Source organism: Cinclus cinclus, chromosome 12 (assembly GCF_963662255.1).
Source record: "Cinclus cinclus chromosome 12, bCinCin1.1, whole genome shotgun sequence".
Classification (NCBI taxonomy): domain Eukaryota; kingdom Metazoa; phylum Chordata; class Aves; order Passeriformes; family Cinclidae; genus Cinclus; species Cinclus cinclus.
The window spans coordinates 14,569,171-14,595,505 of record NC_085057.1 but is presented as its reverse complement, the minus strand read 5'-3'; the positions used below and the strand labels follow the sequence as shown (position 1 = coordinate 14,595,505).

Below are 26,335 nucleotides of genomic sequence, written 5' to 3'. Positions count from 1 at the left end.
GGCACACACTGGCACAAGGTACCAAAAGCCTAAGGCAAGGTAGCCCCCGGCCCAGAGCTGCTAGCCCAGCACCAGCACAGCTGGACTCGTGGTTAATTTGGATGTTCTGTGCCCCAGCCACCCTCCAGCTTGATCCCAAACCCTCATCATCCCCAGGTTAGGTTAGGCATCCTCCTCTCCACCTGGACCAGTCCAGCACAGTCCCAGGGGGGCTGATCCCACATATCCTTACCCCCACAGGTAAATAGCCTTTCACTCCCTGCTACTCCTACCTGCCTCTTGTCATTCCCCAAGGACTGAGGGAGGGCATGAAGCTCTTGAGAGGGCAAGGGCTCATCTCCCTTTCCCAGGGGTACCTGAGGTTTCATGGCCCAGTTGCCAACTGGCTCTTAATTCACACATTCAGCTTACAACCAGATATAACTCTCTTGCATCTCCTCTGCTTCAGATCTCAGGGGAGTGGAAGCCAAAGGAGTTAGCTCCTCTGAGATTTCAACCTTTCTCAAGTGGGAATCCCATAAGGAAAAGCATTGCAATCCTATAATTTACTGTGCAGCTCCTGTGCTGTGGAGTCCATGAACCTTTGCCTATGAGTCTGAAAACCCTGAGCACTCAGGCTGGCTGTGTGGGTGTTCAGCCACAGCCCCCTGCAGCTTCCCCTTCTGTTTGAAGCAGGCTGTGCCCTGCTGTCCTCTGCCCAGACAGGCAAATGTCAGGTGCCCTGAGGTGTCACAAGTCTCTGCTGAAGAAGTGTGGGTTTCCCAAACATTGCTTCAAACCACAGGTCTTTTGTAAGGCAGCAGCAGAAACTTTTAGTTCAAACCTTAAAGAGAAGCTGGAGAGGAAAGGAAGGGATGAGATGGAAAGAGATGGACATGAGATAGGAAGTGAGGGGACAGGTGGTGACAGAATAGCAAGAGATGGAAGATAGGGAATGGGCTGGAGGATAGATTGGACACAGAATGGGATGGGATGGGATGGGATGGGATGGGACAGAACACAGGATGAGGAAGGATGGAAAGGGTGCCCAGCCTTTGGGCTGCTCCTGGCCATCTCTCCCATGACCATAGGCCCTTGGCACAGCCGGACGATCACCTGGAATGGCTGCACTGGCAGGGGGTGGGACAGGTGGGAACAGCGGCACAGCTCTCAGTCCCCCTCAATATTTGGGCAAGTTAGGAACTACCGAGCACAGAAGGGGAGCAAGATCCAAAGGAGAATGGTGACTCAGCTTGTCAAATGACCGGTGGCATCAGCCAGGCTTATTAGCATTTATATACAGAGGGAGCTTTCCTGTACTGAGGCTGCTTCCTGCACAGCAGCATCTTCCCTCCTCCTTCCCCATGTCAAAGGGAAACTAATTCAGCATTGGATTTTTTTTTTCTTTTAACCTTTTTTTGAAACGTTTTACAGCTGGCTTTGCAAATGTTCCATCTCATCCCAGGCATGGAGGGTAAAGCTGAGCCATGGCAATGCCCTGACATGGATGAGGAGTGGGAGGATTTGGAGCCTAGGATGAAGGCAGACCCCATTCTGCAGGCATTCCCAATACAGGCATTCTCGATTCTTCTCTTGGCTCTGCATCTTCCTGCCTTCCCTTCTCATGGCCAGGCAGGAGTGCACTCCAGGCAAGAGAACAGCCCCAGGAGTATCTTCACAACCTTGCAAGATCACCAACCATTAAAACAAGGAAAGCTGGGCTGAGCAGGGATGCTGCCTCCTGCAGCCAGCTCGAGTGGCAGTTGTGGAGTGGCTCAGTGTAAAAATCTCTGCCAAACAGTGTGGTTGTGCCAGTCCCTGGACTGAAGCGTGGATGTCCTTCAAGGTGGTGAGGCTGGACTCAGCCAGGGGAGGCAGATTGTGAGAGTTGCTGGCTCCTGGCTCACAATGTCCAAACAATTTGCTTTGCAGCTCCAGAATCCACAGCTGCATGCCCAAACATACAGAACCCAGGGGATCTCCAAAGAGCATCAGACTGTTTTAAAAATACTTTATTCTTTAGAAAATACAGCGTTCAGTACAGTGTGCTCTGCTCCCCCCAGCTTCAACCCCCTGATTCCACTGAGGCCAAGGCAACATCAGGACGTTCACTGCCACAGCTGGAAAGCAGAGGGCAGGTTTCACTGACCCTTTTTCCATCCTCTCAGGGAGGCAGGTGGCTCTTGAATCCTTGCTGGTACCCAGCAGCAAGGGGCCCTCCCCCAGGACCCCAGTGCAGCCCAAAACACTCAAGCTCAGACCGTGGAGCTGATGATGGCCCTTAGTGGCTGGGGACATCCCTGGGGGCACACAGGGGCTGACACACTTCCCCCCACAAGGATTTGGGGTAGCCCATGTGATTATTGAGACATGGGGCTGCCCCAGCCCAGAGACCCAGCTGAGAAGCTGGGGGGTAAGGTAATGGTGGGAGCTGGGGAACGGAGAGTGGGGGAACCAGGGCTCAGGAACCCCTCAGCTCCCATCCTAAACAGGAATGGGGCTGAGTCAGGGCTGCAACAGCTCCTTCTGAGGGGGAAGACCTTACTGGGGCAGTTCAAAAAGGAGATGCAAACATCACCCAAAGGCAGTGACCTTGCCCCAGGTCCAGGCTGAGCTCAGGACTCAGTGGGGAACTTCCACCTCCCGCTGCCTGGCTCTCTGCAGGGAGAAGCTCCCATCCCACAGGAAGCAAAGCCCACCCCAAAGGGGGTCCTGCCCACACCCTGAGGGGGTGCGGGATCGCTCCAGGCCTGGGGCAGAGGGGCTGTGCACACCAAGAGTGGGACAGGGGAACAAACTCTGGAGGCTGGTGGGGGCAGGGAAAGAAGCATTTTCTCTTTTCAAACAGGAATCCCCCACACCACCCCCTTCCCTTTGCATAGAGCAGCTTTCAGGTGAGTGTGTTCTTCAGTCACCCAGGGAACACCAAGAGCAGTGGCCGTGACCCTGAGGGGGACAGGAGCAAGGCTGGGGACACGGCTCTGCCGCTCCCATCCTCCCCCCGCAGCCCTGGGGCTTGCACAAGGACACGAGGAAAAGAAAGAGCAACAACCTTGAACCCTCCCGATCGCTCTGCCCCCAGGTGCCACAAGCCATCCAGATGTTTAAAAAAGGAATGAAACAGGAAAAAAAAAAAAAAAAGGTAAAAAAACAACAACAAAAAAACCAAAAAGGCTGAGATGGAGGGAAAGATCCCCAGGTCAGCGGAGAGGAGGGCGGGAAGCGCCGCAGGGATGGTGTCCGTTCAGCACCAGCCCTGCAGGATCTAACTGTCCTCGCCGTTCTCGCCCGGCCCCTTGATCAGCCGCTTCTGTCCCCGCTTGCCCACGGGCCCCTTGGGCTTGGCAAAGGCCTGCTTGAAGGCGTGCTGCTTGGGGTGCACCTCCTCATACAGGAACTCCGCCGTCAGCTCCGCGCCGTCGTCGATCTCGATCTGCGCCCAGCAAAGGCAAACGGGGGCTCAGCAGCTCACCTGGGATTGACGGGCACCTTTGGGGCACCCAACTGTCCCCCAAGCCCCGGATCGAGGCTGTAGCACAGTCCCTTGGCAGTGTCCAGCTCACACTCACCTTCTTGGCTATCTCCAGGCAAAATTCCTGCTCCACAGTGTCCAGCAACCGGCTCTTGCAGCTGGAGTAGAGCATGCGCTCCTTAATGCTGCACTTGTAGCCAGGCATGGAGTAGATAAAGACTGCAGAAAGAGAGCAGGGCTCGTGGCACTGCCTGGGCTCATGGCCAGGGAGCACGGGCTGCATCCCGCCCTGCTCACATCTCAGACAACATCCAGCAACAGAGGGTGAGCCGTCCCATCCACCACCCCTCCCAAATCTCCCCTGGTACTCCTGTAACAGCAGAGGAGTAACAACAGAGTATAACACCAAATCCTCTGTGGCAGCACCCAGAGACCTACACTGCACATGGCACCAAAGGGTTTGCCAGCACCCACCACACAAGGGAACTGACTCAAGGCTTCCTGATGCACCATCCCTATCCCCATCCCTGCTTGCTTCCCACACAACCAATGGGCCAGGGAAAACAGGGATTGGCATAGGCTTGAACTGGCCCTTCCCAGTGCTGAGGCTCTCACCAACAGACTCCAAATAGTCTCCCTCGTGTGAGTGCTTGTACAGGAAGAAATGGTAGCGAGCAGAGTCCTGGGGGATCCTCTTGGGCAGGTCAGAAATCTCTGTGGGGCTCGTGTGCACCAGGTCAATGGTCTCCCGCTCCAGATCCAACTTCTGAGACAGAGGGGACAGGGAGCAGATGGGAGTGAGAGACAGGAGCAGGATGTGGGGTGTGGGGCACAGAGAAGCCATCTGCAGGACCTACCAGCTGGATGTAGTTGATTTTCTTCTGCTTGAGAGCCTGGATGGCTTGCTGGGCATCCAGCTGCAGGGGGAAGGCCAGGCCCTGCAGTGTCTGGTGCTTGCTCTCCACGCTTATCTCTGTCTTCACCTGGGGATGGAGACCACCTCAAGTGTCAGGGCACAGTGGCAAAGGGTAGGGAGGAATAGGAAAGCCAGCTGCTTCTGCAGCTAAAAGCTGTTATCCAAGGAGCTGTCTGACACCTGTCCCACAGGGATCATGGCATTACATCACTGAGAGTCAGCCAGGCTCAGGATGGTGGTGCTTGTCACCATCCCATCTCTCCAGGACATCACCCAGCCCCAGCCATGCACCCCCACACCTCCTGATTCACTCTCAGCAAAGCCCAGCTCAAAACCAATGTTTCCCAGTGAATCTCTGGCAGGGATGCTGTACAAGCACTGGCACGTGTCCTCTCTGATCATCTCTGCAGCCTGTGGGTGACAGGAGAAGCCCTGAAATCACAGCACTCAGCTGGGCACCCCACCTTCCTCAGTGGGTTTAACTGCAGCACACAGACACTCCCTCCAATGCCGGAGTTGGGGATTGGAGTTGCACAGCTCAGAAAGATCCCAGCCACAATTTTCCCCACAACCCCTACAAGGCAGAGGCCGCCAGCTATATCCCGAGCAAACCCCCTAGTCCAGGAGACCAAACCCCACTTCAAAGAGGGGCGAGAATGAGATTGCAGAGACATCAAATGGCTGCAGGTGCCTCCATCCAGCCCCAGCATGGGTCCCTGGTGGGGACTGGGGAGAAGGGCAGGACGCGGCGGGCACACCATACCTCCTCGGGGTCGGGGTACTCTACCAGCGATGGGCAGCAGCAACAGCCCCCCACCATCTGCCACAGAATACAGGATACAGGGAGATGGTGTCACCCCCATGGCAGAGGAGCCCCTCCCACCTCAAGACCCCCTCCCAGGGAAACACTCCAGCAACACTATTCCAGGTGCTCTGCAGTGAGCGTGGGTCCCTTTCCTTTGGGATCAGTTTTGGGGAGTTTGGATAGAGTCCAACCTTTATGGTTTTGTTTTTTTTTTTTCTTTGTTTCCCTCCCCCTGATAGAGAAAAGGAAGAGAAGTCAAGGCATGCCAAAAGAAACACAGAAGTTTGAGCTGACATCTCAAAACCAGTCAGCAGCACCAAAGTGGGTCTCATTACAGGCTGTCCTTTGTTACAGCAGCCCCACACAGTTCCCACACTCTGGGGAGATGATGGAGCCAGATGCCCAGAACAGAGCATGCAGGAAAACACTGCCAGAAGGAAAAACTGGGCATCAAGCAGGCAGAGCAGCCTACCATCTCAGTGCTTGAGTCTTGGGAACAGGAATCCTGCGAGCGTGGGGAGAGGAGACACACTGTCAATGGCACCCGGCGCAGGGAGGGGGGCTCGTGTGACAGGAGAAGGGAGGGGGACACATTGACGGGCCAGGAGGAGGAAGCTGCACCACCTCTCTGCTGGAGGACAGAGAAGGCTGATCCCAGGGATGTGGGCAGGGAGAGCAGCAAAAACGACACAGGAGATGCCAGTGCTGGGAGAAAGAGCCTGGGCAGTCCCATGCCTGGGTGTGCAGGGTCTCCACCAACATCCCTGTTCAAAGCCCACCCCTGCCCCATCTCCTCCTGGCTCCCCAGTCACGGTGGCCCCAACCCAGGGTCTGGAGGAGGTACAACACTTGCAGCAATAGCTTTTGGTCTATCCTCCACCAAGGAGCATATATGGAAGGTTTGTGAGGAAAAAAAATGCCTCTATCCATGCCAGGCATCCTGGAGGATGAGCAGGGTTGATGTGTAGCCCTTGGGAAAGGGGAATAATTGCTCATGTGGGCACGAAGTCCAGCTGACCTCCAGCTCTGCTGTCCTACCATCCCACAGGGTGCCCTGGCACCAGCAAGGGCCTGAGGGCAAGTGCCCAGGGATTAAGGACACATACAAGTTCACCTGGTCCCACCCTGTGGAGAGGTGCAGCACAAGGACATAAGCACTGCCAACACCTCCAGAACCCCAGCTTTCTCTCCCATAAATGCAAGAGGACCAGGAGACTTACAGTAGGACCACAGAGACCTTAGCTCTGACACAAAGCACTCTGAAATCCAAAAACACCAAGAGACGGAAATTTGTCCCAGCAACACTAACTCCCTCATATACCTCTGTGTTTTCTACTCCCTCCCTTTTCAAAAACATTAAAAACTGGCTGCCTGAAACACTCCCTAAGGCGCAGCGTAGGAGCAGTGCATGGGACAGCTGAGCATGTGCTGCATCCCAGCCTCCCAACCTTGCAAGCAGCAGGCTTGCCTGGGAGGTTATTTTATCTCCTTTTCTTTAGGTTAGATTTTCTCCTCCTCTTTCCTCCCTCCTGGTGTGCTGCTGACCCTGCATAAGGAGCATTTCTTATGGCAAAGTCCTCATGGCCTTCACCTTTGTTTCTTCTCAGTTCTCCTGCCTCCTCTCCCAGCTCCAAGGCTGCCTTCCTCTGCCCCACCAGTGAGATGCCCAGCTCTCCCTCCACCCATGTTTCTGAACCTGCAACACTTCTACAAAGACTCCCCAGTTGTGGGTGTTGAGCTCAATGCCAAATTCAAATCTGTGTCTTAGCCCACGGTCTGCTGACAACTATCAGCTCAGTAAAGCTGGCATTTTCCAGCTATTAAAAATATATATATAAAGCAGGTGGCAAATTTGCATGAGCTCTCACCCAGCTATCATAAAGGAGGTTAACTCACAACATCACCTCTGTCCATCCAATCCTCAAACCACAGCCTAAAACCTGCTTTCCCAAAGGCTGGGAAGCTCCCTGGGGGATGTGCAAAGCTGAGTCCTTCCTTGCTCAGTGTCAAAAGCTGCTGTGCTGGCCCTGAAGCTGCTGCCCTGCAGCCTTCACCTGTCCCTTCAGGCTATCCTGCCCTTCTCTTCCCACTCCCTCTCTGCACCCATCTGGTGGCTGGGGAGGATCCCAGGCTGCTTCTGCCTGACCACAAACACAGCCATGTGCAAATCTGGCCAATGTCTTGGAAGGCTGCAAGGCAACAGCATGAGAGGAGAGGGGAGTGGGGCCCAGCAGCAGCTCCAGGCAAGGAGCACAGCAAAGCACTTGTGGGCTGGTGGCTTTTAGAGAAGCCATATCCCTTGTGTCCCTTCTGAAATCCTAATGGATTGGTTGAACACAAGCACAGGCTCCTGGACCTTGCAGGGCCTGGGCAGACACACAGAAGTGCTGAGGTCAGGGCTTGCCCCAGGGCTGATCCCCAGGTCAGTGCTGATCCTCCCCACTTATTTTTATGCACTGGATCTGCTCCCCCAAACTCAACTGCCACGTGCAAGCCCCTTGACCCTGTGTAGAAGGGACCCTGCAAGCTGCAGGCAATGAACAAGGCTGGAAGCATCACTGTTAACACCAACACAGAGACTCCTTAGCACACCCAGCACTTGCTGCTTACCATCCCTAAATCCACAGACAAAAATATATTCATCTTCATCTTTTTCTTAATGTCAGTGACTCCTCCCTGTGGCCCAGGCTGACACAGAGGACCATTTTCCCTTAAAATAACCCCCAACAAACCACAGAGCAGCAGCACCTCCATCCAGGAGCTGCATCTCACAAAGGCAAGGATGGGAGGGAAGGAGAATGAGGCAGATCAATGAGCATCACAAGCACCACTTACCTGGGCTGTATGACCCTGGAAAACACACCCCAACAGCCCCCCAAAACTAGTTAATCCTGCAGCACAGGCCAGACAAGGTGATGGCAGATCACAGAATCAGCTGAGTCAAAAGAGACCCTCAAGGATCATCAAGTCCAGATGTCCCAAGGTGCCAAACAAGCCACCCAGTCACCATCAGCACCTCTCTTCTCCAAACATGGGCATCTCCTTGGATCCTACAGAACAAATTCTGCCCAGGCCCCCAGGCTAGGACCTGGGATAACTCCCCTAAGACTCACCTGGTGGAGACCACCCCTTGGTGGCATCTCCCAAATATCCCTCAACTTTGCCACCTGCAGACCTGCTTTGGCAGGTGGAAATCACCCCCAGACCTGCTTCAACAGGTAGAAACTTCCTGCCTCATCTGTGCTATTAATTAAAGACATGAAGCTGATTGGCTTCACATCTCCCACACATATCCTGATCCATCCAAGAGCACCACAGGCTCAGCACAGGCAGAAGAGAGGGATGCTCCTCTAGAGAGGAAAGCTTGCCATGCATCTAAGGGAAACTCCCCCACCCCCCACAAAAATACTGCTTTCAGGTGATCTTCCCACACAGTGAGCACACCCCCTTTTCTGTCTCAGTGTGTCACACCACCACAGAGGCTGTGAAAGGCCAGCAGGGAACAATGGTGACACAGCCTTTTGTGTCCCCAGCCCTACCCTGTGCCACTTTCACATCCTTTCTAGCACATAAACCCCCAAATGCAGGCTAAGATCTGTATTTCTTGAGACAGCATCCCTCATGTTTATAGACATAAAGGAAGTGTATGAGAGAGAATGCTGCTGCAGTCCAAAGATAAGCCTGAATTCTTCCTGCCATCCCTATCTTCAAACTCAGCTCTGGCTTTTGCTCCAATACCCACAGGTTAGACATGCTTTCAGCTCCAGTCATCTTCTGACTGTCAGCAAAACACAGTCCTGAGCTAATGTACAAGCAAGGGGAAAAAAAAGAGTAATGTAAAATCCTCTTTATGTTACCAGTTTGACTGTGAGAGTGCTTATCCACCTTGAGAAGGGCAGGAATGGTTTAAATGGCAGAGAGTGAAGTCAAAATGAGCCAGTCCTTTTACCTGAATGCTCACTCCCTGCATCATTCACCCCTTTGTGCCCAGAGGGTCTCAGGCTCCACTCACAGGGCAGTCAGACACCCAACCGTGCTGCACACCCTCCCCTGCTGCACACCCACCTCCCCTGCACACCCATTCCTCCTGCACACCCACCCCCCCTGCACACCCATCCCTCCCCTGCATACCCACCTCCCCTGCACACCCATCCCTCCTGCACACCCATCCCTCCTGCACACCCACCCCCCCTGCACACCCATCCCTCCTGCACACCCATCCCTCCTGCACACCCATCCCTCCTGCACACCCACCCCCCCTGCACACCCACCCCCCCTGCACACCCATCCCTCCTGCACACCCACCTCCCCTGCACACCCATCCCTCCTGCACACCCATCCCTCCTGCACACCCATCCCTCCTGCACACCCACCTCCCCTGCACACCCATCCCTCCTGCACACCCACCCCCCCTGCACACCCATCCCTCCTGCACACCCACCTCCCCTGCACACCCATCCTTCCTGCACACCCATCCCTCCTGCACACCCATCCCTCCTGCACACCCACCTCCCCTGCACACCCATCCTTCCTGCACACCCATCCCTCCTGCACACCCATCCCTCCTGCACACCCACCTCCCCTGCACACCCATCCCTCCTGCACACCCATCCCTCCTGCACACCCATCCCTCCTGCACACCCACCTCCCCTGCACACCCATCCCTCCTGCACACCCACCTCCCCTGCACACCCATCCTTCCTGCACACCCATCCCTCCTGCACACCCACCCCCCCTGCACACCCATCCCTCCTGCACACCCATCCCTCCTGCACACCCACCCCCCCTGCACACCCATCCCTCCTGCACACCCACCCCCCCTGCACACCCATCCCTCCTGCACACCCATCCCTCCTGCACACCCATCCCTCCTGCACACCCACCCCCCCCTGCACACCCACCCCCCCTGCACACCCATCCCTCCTGCACACCCACCTCCCCTGCACACCCATCCTTCCTGCACACCCATCCCTCCTGCACACCCATCCCTCCTGCACACCCACCTCCCCTGCACACCCATCCTTCCTGCACACCCATCCCTCCTGCACACCCATCCCTCCTGCACACCCACCTCCCCTGCACACCCATCCCTCCTGCACACCCATCCCTCCTGCACACCCATCCCTCCTGCACACCCACCTCCCCTGCACACCCATCCCTCCTGCACACCCATCCCTCCTGCACACCCACCTCCCCTGCACACCCATCCTTCCTGCACACCCATCCCTCCTGCACACCCATCCCTCCTGCACACCCACCTCCCCTGCACACCCATCCCTCCTGCACACCCATCCCTCCTGCACACCCATCCCTCCTGCACACCCACCTCCCCTGCACACCCATCCCTCCTGCACACCCACCTCCCCTGCACACCCATCCTTCCTGCACACCCATCCTTCCTGCACACCCATCCCTCCTGCACACCCACCTCCCCTGCACACCCATCCCTCCTGCACACCCACCTCCCCTGCACACCCATCCTTCCTGCACACCCATCCCTCCTGCACACCCACCTCCCCTGCACACCCATCCCTCCTGCACACCCACCTCCCCTGCACACCCATCCCTCCTGCACACCCATCCCTCCTGCACACCCACCTCCCCTGCACACCCATCCTTCCTGCACACCCATCCCTCCTGCACACCCACCTCGTTGATGCGGATCTGCTGGAGCTCCTGCTCAGCTGCGGTCAGCGGGGCTGGGGCAGAGCAGGAGGACACGTGCTTCTGGTAACCATTCAGGGACACGTCCTCCTGCAGACAGAGGCACAGGGCAAGTGTCATGGGTGGTCATCGCTGCAGGGCTGGATGTACCCCTAGCCTTAAGGTGAGTCTGAGCAACCCAGCGAGTCTCCTCCCTCCTGACCAGGACGATCAACCTTAAGGCTCTTGGATTCCTCCATGCAAATCCCACACTCCATTTGTCTGTTCTGCCCACCCTGCCCCTCCCCAGTTACCCATGGCTGTGGCAGTGGGCTCCTCTGGCTGTTTGATGAAGCTCATGAGCATGGAAGTGAGAGGAAAAGGGAGGGCCCATAGCCCAGGAGCAGCAGAGGGACCTTGGAGAAGAGCAGGAATGCTCCCTGGCTCCACCAGTCCCAGAGGCCCCGGCAGGACTGGTCTCCAGGAGGCCCTGGCTGTGCAGCTCCCTTTGCCCATGGAAGAGAAGAAACCTCCATGCAAGGCTGTGGATATCCCCAGCATGGAGGCAGCTCTCACTGCTGCAGTGACACTGCCACCACCTGGCACTTCTCCCATTCAGCATACAGCTCCACATCTTGCAGCCTTCCTCCCACCTCTTCCACACTCCCTATCACAGATCACAGCCATGCAGGCAGGAGAAAGCAGCACTGGCCATGCACAGAGCAGTCTGAAGGACCAACACCCTGCTGTTCCCTCACCAAACACCAGCATCCCACACCCTACCACCCGCACACTGAGCTCCAGGCAGGCTCTGAAGCTCAGGGTCAGACCCAAAAGGCTGCCCAGAACCCTCCACCATACCTTCACTGTGCCAAACATCTCATCCTTTATGTGTCCCCCTCCAAACTCCTTCTTCACCGTGGCTCTGGTGGCAGCATACAGCATCTTCAGCCGGACCTGCCAGGACAGGGGTGGCACTGCTGTCACACAGGGGACCAGAGAGGTGTCCAGTGTGCCCAGCCACCACCTCACCACAGCCTCCACACACCTCAGCCTCTCCTGGGAGCTCCTAGCTGAGTTTCTAACTCAATGGCAGCATCCCTAGGTAGGGATCAGCTAGGAAAACCCACCAGCACTATTTCAGGGGCTGCAGCCTTGCCAAATGCTGCCCACAATCCAACAGTTTATTCCATGCTTTGCTTTCCAGTCCCTGAGCTCCAGAGCACTATTTCCCACCAGCACCTGGGTTAGAGGAGGCACAAATTATCACAGAGCCACTTAAAATTACTTTTGCCTTTGGCACTTCTACTGCATCATTCTGTAAAATGCAGGGAAGAGCTTTGGCAAGTGCTCCTGGGCACACCGTGCTCCTGCAGTAAAAGCCTCTGTGGTTTGTTGAAAGATATTCATATTTAAAAAATATATTATTATATATACAGATGTATATGTACATGTACACGTGCACAAATATGCACATGCATATAAAATTACATATATATTACTCATATATATATATATATATATATATATTTATATATGCGACCAGTGCATGTATTAATGTGGCAGTAAATAGATCTAGCTTATAGAATATATAATAAATATATACATTGGAATATATATATATACATATAGATGCACACATAAATATATAAGACAGGCACACATGTTAACACATCAGTAAATCTCAGACCCATTATAGAGATGAGCTCAACAGGATGGCATTTTCCAAGCTGTACCCCATTGACACCCTCTAAACCTGCTTCCCATCCGACCAGCTCTTCTGTGCCCACTTTCCAACAGCTGGTTTTGGAGCAAGGCCTGGAGAAGGGCTGGCAGCCACTCTGCATCAGGCTGGAATCAGTGTCACTGGTAGCTCTTCCCAGCAATGGCCAGAGCCACAGTGGGATGTCTCCATCCTGACCTCATGATCCACTCCACTCCCCCCTCTACATCCCGGCTCCTTCACCTCCTCAAGTAGCACTGAAATAGAGACACAATCCCAGTGTGTCTCTTTGTGCCTTAAAAGATTCTCCATCCCCACAGCAGTCTCCATTTCTCAACCCAGGCACCACCACCAAGGGTGTGAACACTCCTCCCCAACTCCAGGGCAAAGTCCCTTTGCCCAGCACCTCCCACAGCACATCCCTGTCTCCAGGCTGGCTGCCAGGGCCTGGAGCTCACCGGGGAGCTGTCAGGGGACCAGGAGATGAAGAGCCACTCGTAACCCTGGGCATTCTGGCTGTCCAGGCGGTACAGCACATAGCAGGGCTGCTGCTCATCCAGCAAGGGCAGCACAAAGGTGTCATAGTCAGCATCCCAGCGCCGGGACAGCTCTTTGTGGGCTCCCAGCACGAGCTGCTCTGCAAGGAGAAGACAGGAAAGGTGGTGTTAGATGAAAGGAGAGGACCAGGTGGCAGCTCACTAAGTGTTCACTGCAGCTCCACCACCACCAATGATGCTGTACTGCACAAGAACAAATTATGAGCTCAAGACTCATGCAGGAGTGTACAGTTCCTGGGATGACACCCCAGGAGGGACCATGGGGCTGTGGCTGCTGTGGAGGGCTGGTTTTCTGCCAGCTTCCTGTCAGCCATCTTTTCCTCTCCTGTGTTTCTTACCAGCAAAGTTTCCTCTCTGGTGAGCACCTGTGACTTCCTTCCATTCTTCTCCCTCCAGCTCTGCAGTCCCAAACCATCCCTTCTTGCTCACAGGGACCACAAGACCTCCCCCATCCCACCTGGACAAGCCCAAGGGTCACTAGAACACCTCAGCAGGGACACAGAGAACAACCTACATTTTGGGTGCTGAGAAAAGTAATGGTCTCAGCAAAATCCAGGATGATGAGTCAAAGCTGCTCTCACTGGATTTCCCGTAACCTCACAGGGGTCAAAATCAGAGCTGATACCCAAAGCCCATGTGTTTGGGCAGCAGGGATGTCCCACAGTCCCCAGACTGGAGGGGGACCATGCTGCCAGGAGAGCCCCAGCCTCTGGAAGTAACCTGTGTATTTCACACACACCTCAAGGCATTATTTTCAGCTGCTACACATGTGGCAGTGGGACTAGGATCCCTGTAAGCTGGGCACTGGCACAGGCATCCTACAGACGTGAATCCACACCCTGGCAAGGGTGAAGTCAAGGTCTGAGATGGCTGGGTGGAAAAGTGGTGGTGCTGGGGATACCAGCATAGGTTGCTGGAAAACAGCCTGTATTTTTACTCCATTTGTAGATGCAGAAAGACCTGGGGGAAGATTATGGGATTCAGAACAAGATGTAGGAAGTTCTGGAGGTGCCAAAGGAAAATGTTTTGGGGTCTTGGACAATTAGCACTTGAGGGCATGCTTGGCCAGGCACATGCCCTGCCAGGACCTCAGCCCACAGCTCTGATGCCCACTGGGAGCCAGGGAGCCCTTGGCTGGGGCACAACCCTCTCCATTCCCAGCACATTCAGCTCAGCAGCTCCAAATCTCATAGCAGGAAAGCTTTGAAGGAATGAAGGAAGTTGAGGAATGAAGGGTTTGGAAGGAATTATTCACTCCTTCTTCCCACCCAGGCAGGACATGCCCTACGACAGTAGCATAGCCCTCCCCTGCCCAGCACTGCCCTGGCATCTGCCACCACTACTGAATCCAGTTATTTGTGCAGCATGGGTGGCACAAGCTGCTGGTTCAGTAACAAGGACAGCAGAGAACAAGGTGTCTGAAATACTTTACCTTTAGCAAAACTACCTGTATTGAGAAAGGGAAGAGTAAGAACCTTAGTGTACTCCTAAAATAAACACAAAGCTAAGTGAATGGATTTGTGCATCACAAAGACCTGCGATCCTGAAGAAACTGCAGGAATTTAGCAGGGCCAAACCCACTGGCAGCTCGAAGGTATCTCTGTCTGCAAAACAAACCAACACCTCCCGCTTTGCACAAAGCAATCAGTGCTGAGTCACTTCAGGCTATTCCAGGCTCTGACTCAGCCGGACCCCAGCCGTGCTGCAGGAGCTGACAGCCTTCAACTCTCCCCTGAGCTCTTTGCAGCTCTGATCAACCCATTCAGGGACAAATTTTCTTCCTTGGGAAGTGTTAGAAAGGGGGAACTCAGAGCAGACATCCTTCAACAAAGTTATACAACCCTGGCTGTATCAGGCTCTGTTTGTACCAGGAGCTGCTGCTGGAAGAGCAGAGCTGGGAGTGTTTCTGCCTCTCGAGGTGCCCCCAGCACTCCCTGCCTTGCTTTGAAATGGCTCTGCTAGGGAGTCCTGCCCACAGCTCTGGAGGGTGCAAATCTGCAAAACTCAGTGCACACCATCACCTATGAGTAAAGAAATGCATCCAACAGGGAAGTCCACAAAGCCAATCTTGTGCCAAATCCTGCTGACAGTGAAGAGCAGAGCATCATCTGAAAACACACTGGAGCACAAGCTGCTCTCATACTGGGAAACTGCTGCTGAGTCTTGGTGCACATCCTGCTCCCCTACTCCCTCCTCCATCCAATCTCAGCTCTTCCCAGTAGCTCTCCAAAAGCAAAATGACCTCTCAAATTGCTCCCAAAGGGTAACTCAGCCACAATGGTGGTCTTGGAGATGCTTAGACACAGAGCATCTGCCATAAGGCTCCTTGCACCATCTTCTTCTCCCTCTACTCACTGCTGCCTGCTGCAAAATGCCCCAGGACAAATTCTCCAAAAGGAAAAAGATGCTGCAAGCCAGCCAGCAAAGACGGAGGCTCCTCTTCCACATCCCCTGCTCAGGCAGGGCAGCTGACATGTCCTCTCCAGGCAGTTCTGGACACCTCCCTTCCAGGGTGAGCATCCATCTGTCTAGCTGTGACATCTGCCACTCGTTAGTGCCCAAAGGTCCTTCTCTGTTGGGTACCAGCAGGCTGATGTCCCCTGTGTGACAGAAGAGTGTGGCTCTGCTGCTGACAATGATAAATAAATCCCATTCAACCAGAGCAGAGTTTTCCAGTTTTCCATTGGTGATAAGAAGTCTCCCTCGCTGGCATCAGCAGCCACAACCCAAAACCAGTGGCACAAGCCCTAAGCATCCCAAGTTCAAGCTTAGTTACAGGCATGATCTATCCTACCACAAACCTGATTCCCACTTTTTAAAAGCAAAAGAAGCTGATGGCACAACATTTTTGTCAGAGACTCCAAAGAAACAATGTGGATGCTTCATCCCCCAACAATGGGGACCTTGCCAAGGACAAAGCCAACACTGCTGAGCCTTGCTGCAGTCCCACTGATGTGCCCCACGCATTTCCAGTCACGCTGCTCTTCTGAACAGGACGTTGTGGCCTCTCCAAAGGTCAGGTGGGCTCCTTATGACCACAGGCTCCTTACAACCACATCAAACTCAGTGTTTGCCCACCCAGGGGAGGTGGTGACAGCAGCTTGGCAGAGCAGCAATGTCCCCACTGCCATGAGAAACAAGTCATTCATATGCAATTGTATGAGGCCGAGGTGATGGAAAACCTACACCAGAGCAGCTCCCCGCCCCTGGGACATTCAATCAGTGCTTAGCCCTGCTCACTTGCTTGACAGATGCAGAGGCCACCCAAAGGATCCATTCCATGGAATAAAAACAGGCAAGGCTGGTGCCAGCCTGTATCCTGGACTAGGGGCAGCCCCATGGATGGGATGGGTCTTAGAGTGTGGCATTCCTCACGGGATGCCACTGCGGGCCTGTGCTGGGCCTTGAGCCACAGAACACCCCTCTGACCCCAGCATCTCCTTGCCAGGTGTGGGATGACACCTCTGAGAAGGAAGATGCCTGTGCATCATCCCCAAGAGAGGTCCCAGGGTCCCTTCAGCAGCCTGTCACAGGGATCCCATAATAAAATATGACACAGCAGCAGCAAAAGCCTCCACAGAGCACCAATCCCAGGCTGGCATTGCTCTTCTGGCAAAGTCACTGCTCCCCTGGAGCTGCCCTGGGGCTCCAGGAGCTGCTCACCAGCACACCCAAAGTTTGGGTTTGCATCTCAGGTCTGGGCTCCCACATGCCCAGAAGCCCTGGCAGCATTTTCCTTGAGGTTTCCAAAAACACAAGCTGGTGCTGCAGTGGTGAAGAAGAAAGGAGGAGAGGAAACAGAGAATAGACAGAGTGCAAATCAAAGCACTTAAAAGTGGGACTTACCGTCCTCAATGACGACCTTGATGAGCCGAACTGAACCATTTCGGGCTTTGGCAAAAAAATCCCTTAATTCTGTGGTGGCTGAAAGAACCAAAAACATCGTGATCAGATTTAGCAATCAAAGCAGGTGCTGGGTTGCTCAGTGACTGACCAGAAAGGGGATCAACTTGGCAAGATAGAAATTTAAAACTTAAAAAAAAAAATCTCTGGTGCCAAAAAAAATATAATAAAAAATAACAATAATACAAAACCCAAAAAGCTGGGAGAGAAGTGCTGTGTCTCCCTGAGGTGCCAGAGTTAAATAGCAGCTGGGAGCACATGTGATCCACAGAACCTGATACTTGGCCTGGGTGAACATAATCACCCAAATTTAGATGATGGCTTGGCCAGTGCAGGCAGGGAGAGCTCAAGTGACAAGTTGATTCACTTTACAGAGCAGCAGGGCTGGCACAACAGTCAGGGTGGCTAGAGGATGTCCTGGGCTTGTGACACATGGCAGGATGCTGCTCCCGGGTGGCTGGGAACTAGCACAACTCCAAACTGAAGATGCTGGTTTGAAGCGGAGCCCTTGGGGAAGGGAAAGGCAACAGCCCCAGGGTTTTGCTCTGGAGCTAGCAGGGCTTGGATTGCAGGAGGCTTTTGGGAAGTGTTTCAGGGAATATTCCTCCTCACCCTGCTCCCTGAGCACCAGGCAATGGCAACCAATCTTCAGCATCCTACCAGGAGGCAGCTGAAGGCACAGGATGCTGAAGGAGCAGCCCACAGCCAGCACTGGAGGCTCCATCTGCCCACCCTGGAAGCATCACTGGCCCAGAGCTCCCTGTGCCACTCGGGACATGCTCTGTATGAAGGTAAAGCCCAGGAGATGTGGCTCTGAGGGCCAATCCCCAAACAAGCATCATGTCCTGGCCTGGCTCCCCCTAAAGCCACCCAAGCCTTTTCCTGGATGCAGCCATGCAGGAATGGGGGCCGTTTGAGTTGTTAGAGAAACTGGTGTTGTAAAGATGAGAGAACTGGGCTGACGCCCCTCAACCCACACCAGGATCCTTGCTTGGAATCTCCACCAGCAGCCCCTCCATTCCCAGTGCTTTGCTGTGCCAAAAGAGCCAGCAGCAGGAAGGAACCTGTAGCCCGAGAGCACCCACACCTAAGGCACTTGGCAGAGGAAGCCACCCCTACAAAAACCATATCCATTCCCTGCAGTCCCTCCAGCACTGGGCACCACCCTTGGCACAGTCCCAGGAGAAGCCCCGATGTTATCCGCACAAGGGACAAGGGTGGCCAGTGACTGTCACTCCATGGTGCCCTCTGTACCCGGGAGGCAGACCCTGGGTTTGGACACTGCCTGCAGCTCCCCCAGCCCCGGGAGGAGGAATCCCTGGGGAGCTCCCAGGAAACTCCCACCTGTCCCCCCGCAAGTGACACCTCTGTGATTCATCTGCTCCACCAGCTCACAGCCTGCCTGAACAGAGGTCTGGGGGCTTCTCCTCCCACGGAGAGAAGAGGCACACATGAGGAAGAAGAAGACTCCCCTGCAGGCAGCAGCTCCCATACAAACCCAGAGATGCCATTCTGACAGGACTCTGCAGGAATGGGCACACAGACACCCCAGCAAAGGCACGACACTCCTTAATGGCATTTTAGTGGACAAACAGAAGGTTTGCTGCTGTAATCCCACAACAAGCATGCTTCCCCCAACAGCATCAAGGCATGTAGCTCTCCCACCTCCCAGAGCAGACATTCCCAGTGCCAGCTGGGAGCTCAGCCCGCTCCTGCTGTGCCCAACCAAGGATACTCTGGTATTTTTAGCCCCTTTCCCTATTGAAAGTGGCTGTTTCCTTCTGGCAGCATCTGTGGTTATTGCACACACACAGGGCGGAAGAGGAAGGGAAAAAGACATTTATACACCCAGGAAACCTCATGGAGGAGACAGAAGCTCTTCATAAGCACTAAGTTTCACCAATCCCTATTACACCACAAAACTATGAGAGAGTAACATTGCTCTTTGATGTTTCTATAGCATCAGCTTCAGGGAAGAAATAGGAAAGCTCTGGCAGCACTAACCAGCTTGCAAATCCCTCCAGTCTGACCCCATCCTTCACAGAACCCACAGGCAGGTGGGGGGGTCTGAAAAATCAGGAGTCTGGGCAAATGCAACCCTGTAGCCCACTTGGAAATGGTAGGAATGCCCTGAAGATCAATAGATGAGATGATATGCAGTTGAGAGGCTGACAAGTGACAGCCAAGAACTGGGGTCTGTGTAGGTACTGGGGCTGAAGGGGATGAGGAAAAGCCTGGATGTTGCTAGAGAAGCTAAATGCACCACAGGAAATACCACAAGGTCTTCCAAGGAGGGAGACTATTCCCAGAGGAGACAGCAGCAAAGCTTTCAAAAAAAAAAACAACTTCACGGGGGCTTGCAAGATTCAGTTCTGCTGCATTTTTTAAAGCAATTTTCATTTACATAAAAACACCAGAGTGTCACCAACGTCCTCTTCTGCCTCTCACAATGCAGAGCCAAGAGCCAGTGAGGAGGGAGAGGAATAAACCAGGAAGGTTTGAGCATGAGCTCAGCAACTGCTTCATTACGGCATGATTACGGCTTAATTGGCACAGCAGACTTGACAAGATGGCTTGCGTGCCTCGAATATTAATAGAGAAGTCCAGAGTCAGCTCTGGAGGAAGAGCTGGAGGAGACCTCACCCTGGAGAAGGTGTCTCATGGCATCCCCTGCCAGGAAGTCTCCAGGATACAACTCAAGAGCTGAAAAACCCATGTGTGAAGAAACCATAAAAACCAAGGGAGAGGGAGGAGCAACAGGGCAGAGGACTGAAAGGGCCCCACATATCCAACTCACCCTCTAGACATGGGTTCCTGGAAAATCCTGGAACAAATAATCCAGAAACAAATCCAAGCTGGGCTACAGCCACTGTGGATCTACTGAGGCCAAGATGCATGAGATCCCTCATGCTTCCTCCAGCAGAGCCAGAGACCTGTGGGCTTCAGGGGTCTCAGCCCAGCTTCTAAGTGTCTCCAAATGTCAGCTGCCAGCTTGGGAACATGGTGGTGGTGAACCTCCATGGCAGGGACACAAAACCGCATGGATAACTCACTCAGGGAGGTACCAGAGGTGGGATCGAGCAAGGTGTCCTGGGCACCTGTGGTGGGGTAGGTTTATCCATATGTCCATGAACACTTCTGGCAGCTGCAATAGCGCTTCCTGCAGCTGTAAGGTGGGAAGCTAGAGGTGATGCAAGTGTGCACTGGAGAAAAATTCACTGTTCTTTCAGGAGACTGGAGAAATGGGCTGGGAAAAAAAGACATAGGATGAAACTTAATAGGAAGCAAATTACCATAACTGGGGAAACAGACCAGACAGGGCAAGGTCCAGCAGCCCCAGAGAAGAGAGGTGGGTCACAAGCCAAGTCCAGGTTAGTCACTTCATGCTGCCACAGGTAAAGTCATTTGTGAAGGCAGGAACAAGAGCATGACCATGTTATCTGGTGCTGACAAGGTCACAGGCACAGCACGAACAGCACACCCAGGCTCCGCATCGTGCAAGGAGCAAGGCACAGCACAGACAGCACCTGTGCCAGAGGGCACAGTGTGTAGGAGCCACCGAAGGAGCTGCAGCTGGTCAGCCCAGGGAAGAGAATAAAAGTCATGAACAGCTTGTACTGGTTTTCCAGCCAGAAACATGAAGAGCCACCTTGGCATTTGGGAAATTTCATCTTGAGGTGACCAAACCCTGGGAAGGACACCACGTCTCTATCCCTGCTCTGAAAAATGTTGCTGCTTTGAGGCAGCATGAGCTCAGTGGCATCTGAGGAACCTTCTGGCCTTCCTACAAAGAAGCCCTGTTGACCCTCCTAGCAGACCTGGCTAGGACCCCAGTCCAAAATCGCCTTCAGCCACTGAGTCCTGCAGCACCTCCCTCTCCCACTCGTTTGTAGGCTGCAGATGAGTCATCCCCTGTTCACAAGCAACCTGCATTTGGAAGCCTAACAACAGCATGTCCCAGGTCCCCTTGTCCCACACAGCCTCCCGGCCCATTTGGGATAGAGGGCTGAGCAGAGCCAGCTGATGACACCGGGGCACCAGGCTGGGCAGCTCACATATGGCAGGGAGGTGATGGCTGGCCAGCAGTGGCCTTCAGGTGGCCCTGACCTCACAGGCAAACAGCCAAAGAAGAACTTGAGCTGGTGGGGAGAGGGCAGGACAATGCCTCCTCTCTGGCAGCACCGCCCAAAAGGTGCAGACCAAAGCTTGGATTCCCCCAGCTCAGGGAGCAGCAGGGCAGCCAGATCCTTGCACCTACTGACAGACATGCTGCTTGCAGCCAGAGGATTGCCCTGTGCTGGGATGTGCCCGTTTGGATCAGTCCCCAGGAGATTCCAGTGCCAGGCTTGAAGCATCACTCCCGTTTAAACTGCTGAAGGATGGTGCTCGTGGGTACCACCCTGCCAAACACTGTTCCCAAACTGAGCCTTTTTCTGCTGCTCACAGCCCCAGTTAGCTTCTCTGAGCAGAGACGGGCTGCAAGGAGCCTGGAGGGGGAGAGAAACAGTGATGACAGCTGTAGCCAAAGACATGGCCACTCTGTCCCTGGGGATGCCAGAGTGAAGCAATCTCCAGGGAAGCACGGGGAAGGAGACAACAGCCCCAGCATGTCCCCTGCATGTCCCTCCTCCAGCCTCTCACCCACCTGTTGGGGCAGCAACAGGTGTTTGCTCATTTGACTGCTCCCCATGGCCCCCAGGCAGTGCCCAGCTCCCAGATCAATAATACATGCTCCCTGAAACAGATGCCTCTCTCAATACATCAAGTCACCTTGCCCTCCCGACAGGAAACCCGAGCCCCTGGCCATCAATCTTTCATTCCTTGGACATCATCTCCAACTCGATGAGACTGCAAGTGGCTGCATCTCTTTCACTGTCCGAGCCACAGCGTGCCTGGGATGCAACAGGAAAACTCTGCCAAAAATCCAGCCACAAACCCAGGCAAAACTTGTCCAAGTTCCAGGGATGCTTGACCAGACAGAAGTCAAGGTGGTGATGAATAACATGGTTATACCTGCATGACCCATGCTTTCCCTGCCCAGCTCCTGGTCTGGGCATCCAGAAAAGAATACAACTGCTACAGGGATAAAATAGTTTTTGCTGCTGCTAAAACTCCTTATTTTCAGTCTATCCTCCCAGTGTAATTCTTTTATGCAGTGCCTGCTCAACTCGCTTGCTGCAGAGAGCTTTTCTGCCAATGGACACGGTTGGCCAGTTTAAGCAGTAAGAGGATTTTATTTCTCACCATGGAAAAAATAAATACGTCTTTGCAGGGAATCTTTTCTGAGGAAAAAAGCTACACATGTCAGAAGAAGAAAATAGAAAGAAGGGAGCGGGGTGGGGGGAAAAGGGTGCCAGAGAGGAGACAAGCAAAGATTTTCTCCCAATTTTCTGTGGGGCTAGACTGTATTCCTGCAGGATTTCACAGGGAGAGCTCCTGGTCCATAGTGCAAATCCTGCCCAGAGACTTTCAGCCACTGACCTGACACCAGACATTTGCTTCTCAACACCTGATTTTCCATGTGTGCCCAGGACCTGTCTTGCCTGCACTTTGCCACCTTGGATAGGAGTTATTCATCCCTTCCCTTGCTCCAGGGTAGACAGCACTCAGCCTGCAGGCAGCATCAGTAGGATGCTGGGGCAGAGCGGTGGTGCAGCACACATGGTCCTTCCTTGCTTGCAGAAGCTGCTGGCTGCTGTTCCTTTTCCCCACCCAGTAAAGGCACCAGCAGAGCACTGGTTTGTGCATTGGAGGGGGCAGGCACCCAGGGACAGACCCTGGCCACAGTCTCACTGCATTTTGTCTCCCACTGCATATTTTCCAGAGGTTTTCTCTATCCCACCACTTCAGGTGCGTGACTTCAAGTGGTTTGACATCTCAGGGCATTTACCTGGTCTTCCACTGGTGCTGCCACTCTGGCCATCCTGACATGCCCTCCACTTGGTTATGGGCCATACCCCCACTGGGCACCAATCTTCAAGGCGGTCCCAGAAAAGAAGACCGGGTTTGGCTCCTCAAAAATGTCCTTGCAGCAGCCCAGGGCCCTCAGTTCCCCATGAATAAAAGGGACCATGAACCAGCCATCCCTCCTTCTCTTCCTTTGCTGATGGCACTTTGTGGCATGTCTCTGGTTAGATGGTGCCTCCAACATTCCAAAGCTGCCCCCCAAATTTGTGCATCCAGGTGCCTCAGGAGCCAGTGCTGCCTCCCAGAACAGCCAGAGGAGAGGGGCTAAGGATGTGGTGGATAGGCAGACAAGGACCTTCTTTCTTCTCACTAGAGAGTGAGGAAGCTACTTGCTTTCCATGAAGACTTTTGCAGACCCAGCAACTCCTGGGTCCCACCTCACTGCTCTTTTTTCGCTCATCTGACAGCATTCCTGCCCATGTGCACCATGGTTATGCTTTTCCTGAAGCAAACATCCACTCCTACCATGCGTTCCCAAAGCAAGATCCACACCCAGGGGAAAGTGGCAGGCAGCTCAGCTGTGGATGGGAGCAAAGGTCTTCCCTTATCCCCAGATCTTGCTGTCTTCCCCAGAAAGAGCAGCTATTTTTGGGTTGAAGAAACAAAATGCATTTGATTTCTCTACTTTCTAGATAAAAAAAAATACCCTCTAAGAGACTTTTTCCCTCTACCCAGTGGTCTTGAAAGAGAACCCAGAAGCAACTGAAAGCACATGACCTCCCACCAGCATCAAAGCCCCAGCTCAGCATCACGTTCCCAAGGTTCTAGGCTCAGGCAGCAAATGCTATTCCAATCTAATGCCACTCAGAGAAAAACATGGACTGAAAAAACACTCAATAAATCCTCTCAGCCATAGCTAAAATAAAATGCAGGTTTCCAGCCCCAGGAAGCCCACAGCACCCTTTGACAGCTTCCAACCTCCTCCCCAGCCTAGCAGTCTCCGTGGCAGCCTGGTTTTCCTGCCAACACCTTCGAGAGAGCTGCCGGGATACCTAAAAAAATAATAATGAGCCTCTTGCCCCTGCATGAATGGCTCAGGCTTAATTGCACTCTCCAACACCCCAGCTCTCACTGACATTGCTTCCCCACCACCTGTTTCTCCCCAGAAGCCAGGATGACGTGGGAGTATCACAGCAGGGGCTGCTCTGGGGGTTCCACACCACGTCACCCTGCCTCACACAGATCTAGGACAGTGTCAAGCAAAATCCCTCCTCAGCTTGTCTGCAACCTCCCCTAAGCCAGCCGTGGAATCTCATCATAATTCCCCTGGGAACAGATGTCTTCCTGAAAATACGGGAGAAATGGGAATGAAAAAACAGAAAATGCTGGGTGCAAACAAAGATAACAAGGCCCTGGAAACCAGGAACAGGTGAATGATTCCTCCTCCTCAGCAAACAACAGACCTCAGAGGGGATGAAAGTAGCAGTGGGATTGCTGTTCCTCATTCGATATAGAATCTGCTCTTTGCTGAGCAAACAGAATAATTCAACTGCTGTGACCGGATGGGGCAGACTGAAATATCCCAAACCCACCTGGGGGGGGGGGGGGTGGCGGGGTGGTGGTGTTCCCTTAAAGCCTGCAGCACCCCAGTTGTACGTCACAGGTGTTGGAGGGGCAGATTTGCATTCAGAGAGGAAGCAGCAGCTTCCCGGAAGAGAGATGGCACAGCAAGGCATGGAGAGAGAACCCAGAAATGCCCAAGATGCTGCACAGCAAGATCACCCAACACCAGCTATTTTCCACAACCACTGGGAGGATTTTACACCACCCCAGCCCAGGAATCTGCTGCCAGGGCAGAGTCATCAGCTCCATCCCCACCCTGCACCGCTGCAGCTCCTTGGGGGAAGTCAAGTCCCTTCCCCTTTCCGGCTGACAGGGCATGTCACGTCCTACAGGCAACCCACACATGTGCCCATGGTGACTCCCAGCACTGGGCACAGTTTGCCAAGCAGTGGGCAACCAAGGTCAGCAAAGGTTAGTGCTCTCAGAGAGCCAAGCTGGCATATCTCCCTCCCTGGCAGCTGCAGGGTGCTAGGAAGGACAGCAGCAGCACAGGAGCAGCCGGGCATGGCCAGGGAGCAACAGGCAGCAGCCTCCAGAGGTACACAGTGAAACAGGCCCTGCCGACCCAAACCAGCATACCCAGAGCTCAGGAGGGTGCAGGGGTCCCTCCTGCTGATTTTTATTTTTTAAAATTATTGTTGTATTTTTACAAAGCAAGGAAGGTTTCGTTAGAGCCTGAACTTCGGGACCTCAGCTCAAGCCAGGAGCAATGAACCTGAACCCACACACCATCAACAACCACCAGCTCTCCTGAGCAAAAGCAGGAGAAACATCTAAGCATCATCGCTGGCCACTTCTCAGCCACAGCCCCTCCAGAAGCAACTGGAGGGGAAGGATGCTAACGCCATGAAGGACCAGCAGGAACAAATTCCTAACCGGGCACAAAGGCGCTAACTGGAGAGAGCTACGAGGCCAATGTCCCAGCTCCCTCCCAGGATACGCTGTGGGCTGGATTCACACCCGACCGCACAGACCAGGGCTCCAGGGGCAGCTGCTCTCACATCCCTGCTCGCATATTGATTCGGTTACATAAATTATGCAGCACCTCTACTCCTGGTTAATACTGCTAATTGAGCTGGCAAGGCGGGGGGAAGGAGGGAAATACCGTGAGGACACACAGTCAGTCATGCACCAAGCACACTCAGAAATGCAGAAGCCGTCGTGTCGGGGTGCTGGCTGGGTCCTGGGGGCGGAGAAACCGGGAAGCAGGAATTCGCTCGGGCTCTCCGCAGCTCTGCTACGCTGGGGAGCCGCTGGAGCCGAGCAGCCCCGTGGGCAAGGAGCGGTGTCCGGAGCTGCGGCCAGGCAGATGTGCGGGACACATCTGTCCCAGCACGTCGGGGCGGGTGTTGAGCATCATCCCAGACAAAGGATGCCGGAGAACCCCGCACCGGCGGCACCCCGGGGCCAGACCCGCTCCTGGCACCCAAACTCTCCGAGCTTGACTCAGTGTCCCCCTCCCCCGCTAATCGCAGGAAATCTGCCGGCTCCTTCGGGAACCTTCATCTTATCGCTCCCATCGCCGTCGCTGTCGCGACACCGCCCGCAGCCCGCCGCGGCGGGGCCGGGGATGCGCGGGGCGCGGCCCCGGGGGTGCCGATGGCGGGGGGCGCAGAGGGGCAGCCCCGCCCGGGGCCGGGGCCGAGCAGCGGGGGCAGCCCCCGGGACGGGGCGGGGGAACGCGAGCGCTCGGCGGGCGCCGCTCACCGTGGATGCCGGTCTGGTGAGTCATGGCTCCGCTCGGCTCGGCTCCGCTCCGCCGCGTCCCGGGCAGGAAACGGCTGGGCAGGCAGCACCGCCCGTTCCG

At 54.4% G+C, this 26,335-nt stretch overlaps 1 protein-coding gene across 2 annotated transcripts; it reads right to left on the bottom strand.

The window, feature by feature from the left end:
• Positions 1–1,976: 1,976 nt before the first annotated feature.
• TWF2 (twinfilin actin binding protein 2) lies at positions 1,977–26,301 on the bottom strand. 2 transcript variants are annotated; one of them, XM_062500734.1, is made up of 9 exons: positions 26,236–26,301; positions 16,942–17,019; positions 12,997–13,175; positions 11,677–11,772; positions 10,822–10,926; positions 4,309–4,434; positions 4,067–4,217; positions 3,549–3,670; positions 1,977–3,412 (listed from the first exon to the last, which is right to left on the bottom strand). In XM_062500734.1, the coding sequence occupies exons 1-9, from the start codon at positions 26,258–26,260 to the stop codon at positions 3,245–3,247; spliced, it is 1,050 nt and encodes a 349-aa protein (XP_062356718.1). In that variant the 5' UTR covers positions 26,261–26,301; the 3' UTR covers positions 1,977–3,244. The 2 variants fall into 2 exon arrangements, with proteins under 2 accessions (XP_062356718.1, XP_062356717.1); XM_062500733.1 differs by lacking the exon at positions 26,236–26,301 and adding an exon at positions 19,796–19,907.
• Between the last annotated feature and the right edge of the window lie 34 nt (positions 26,302–26,335).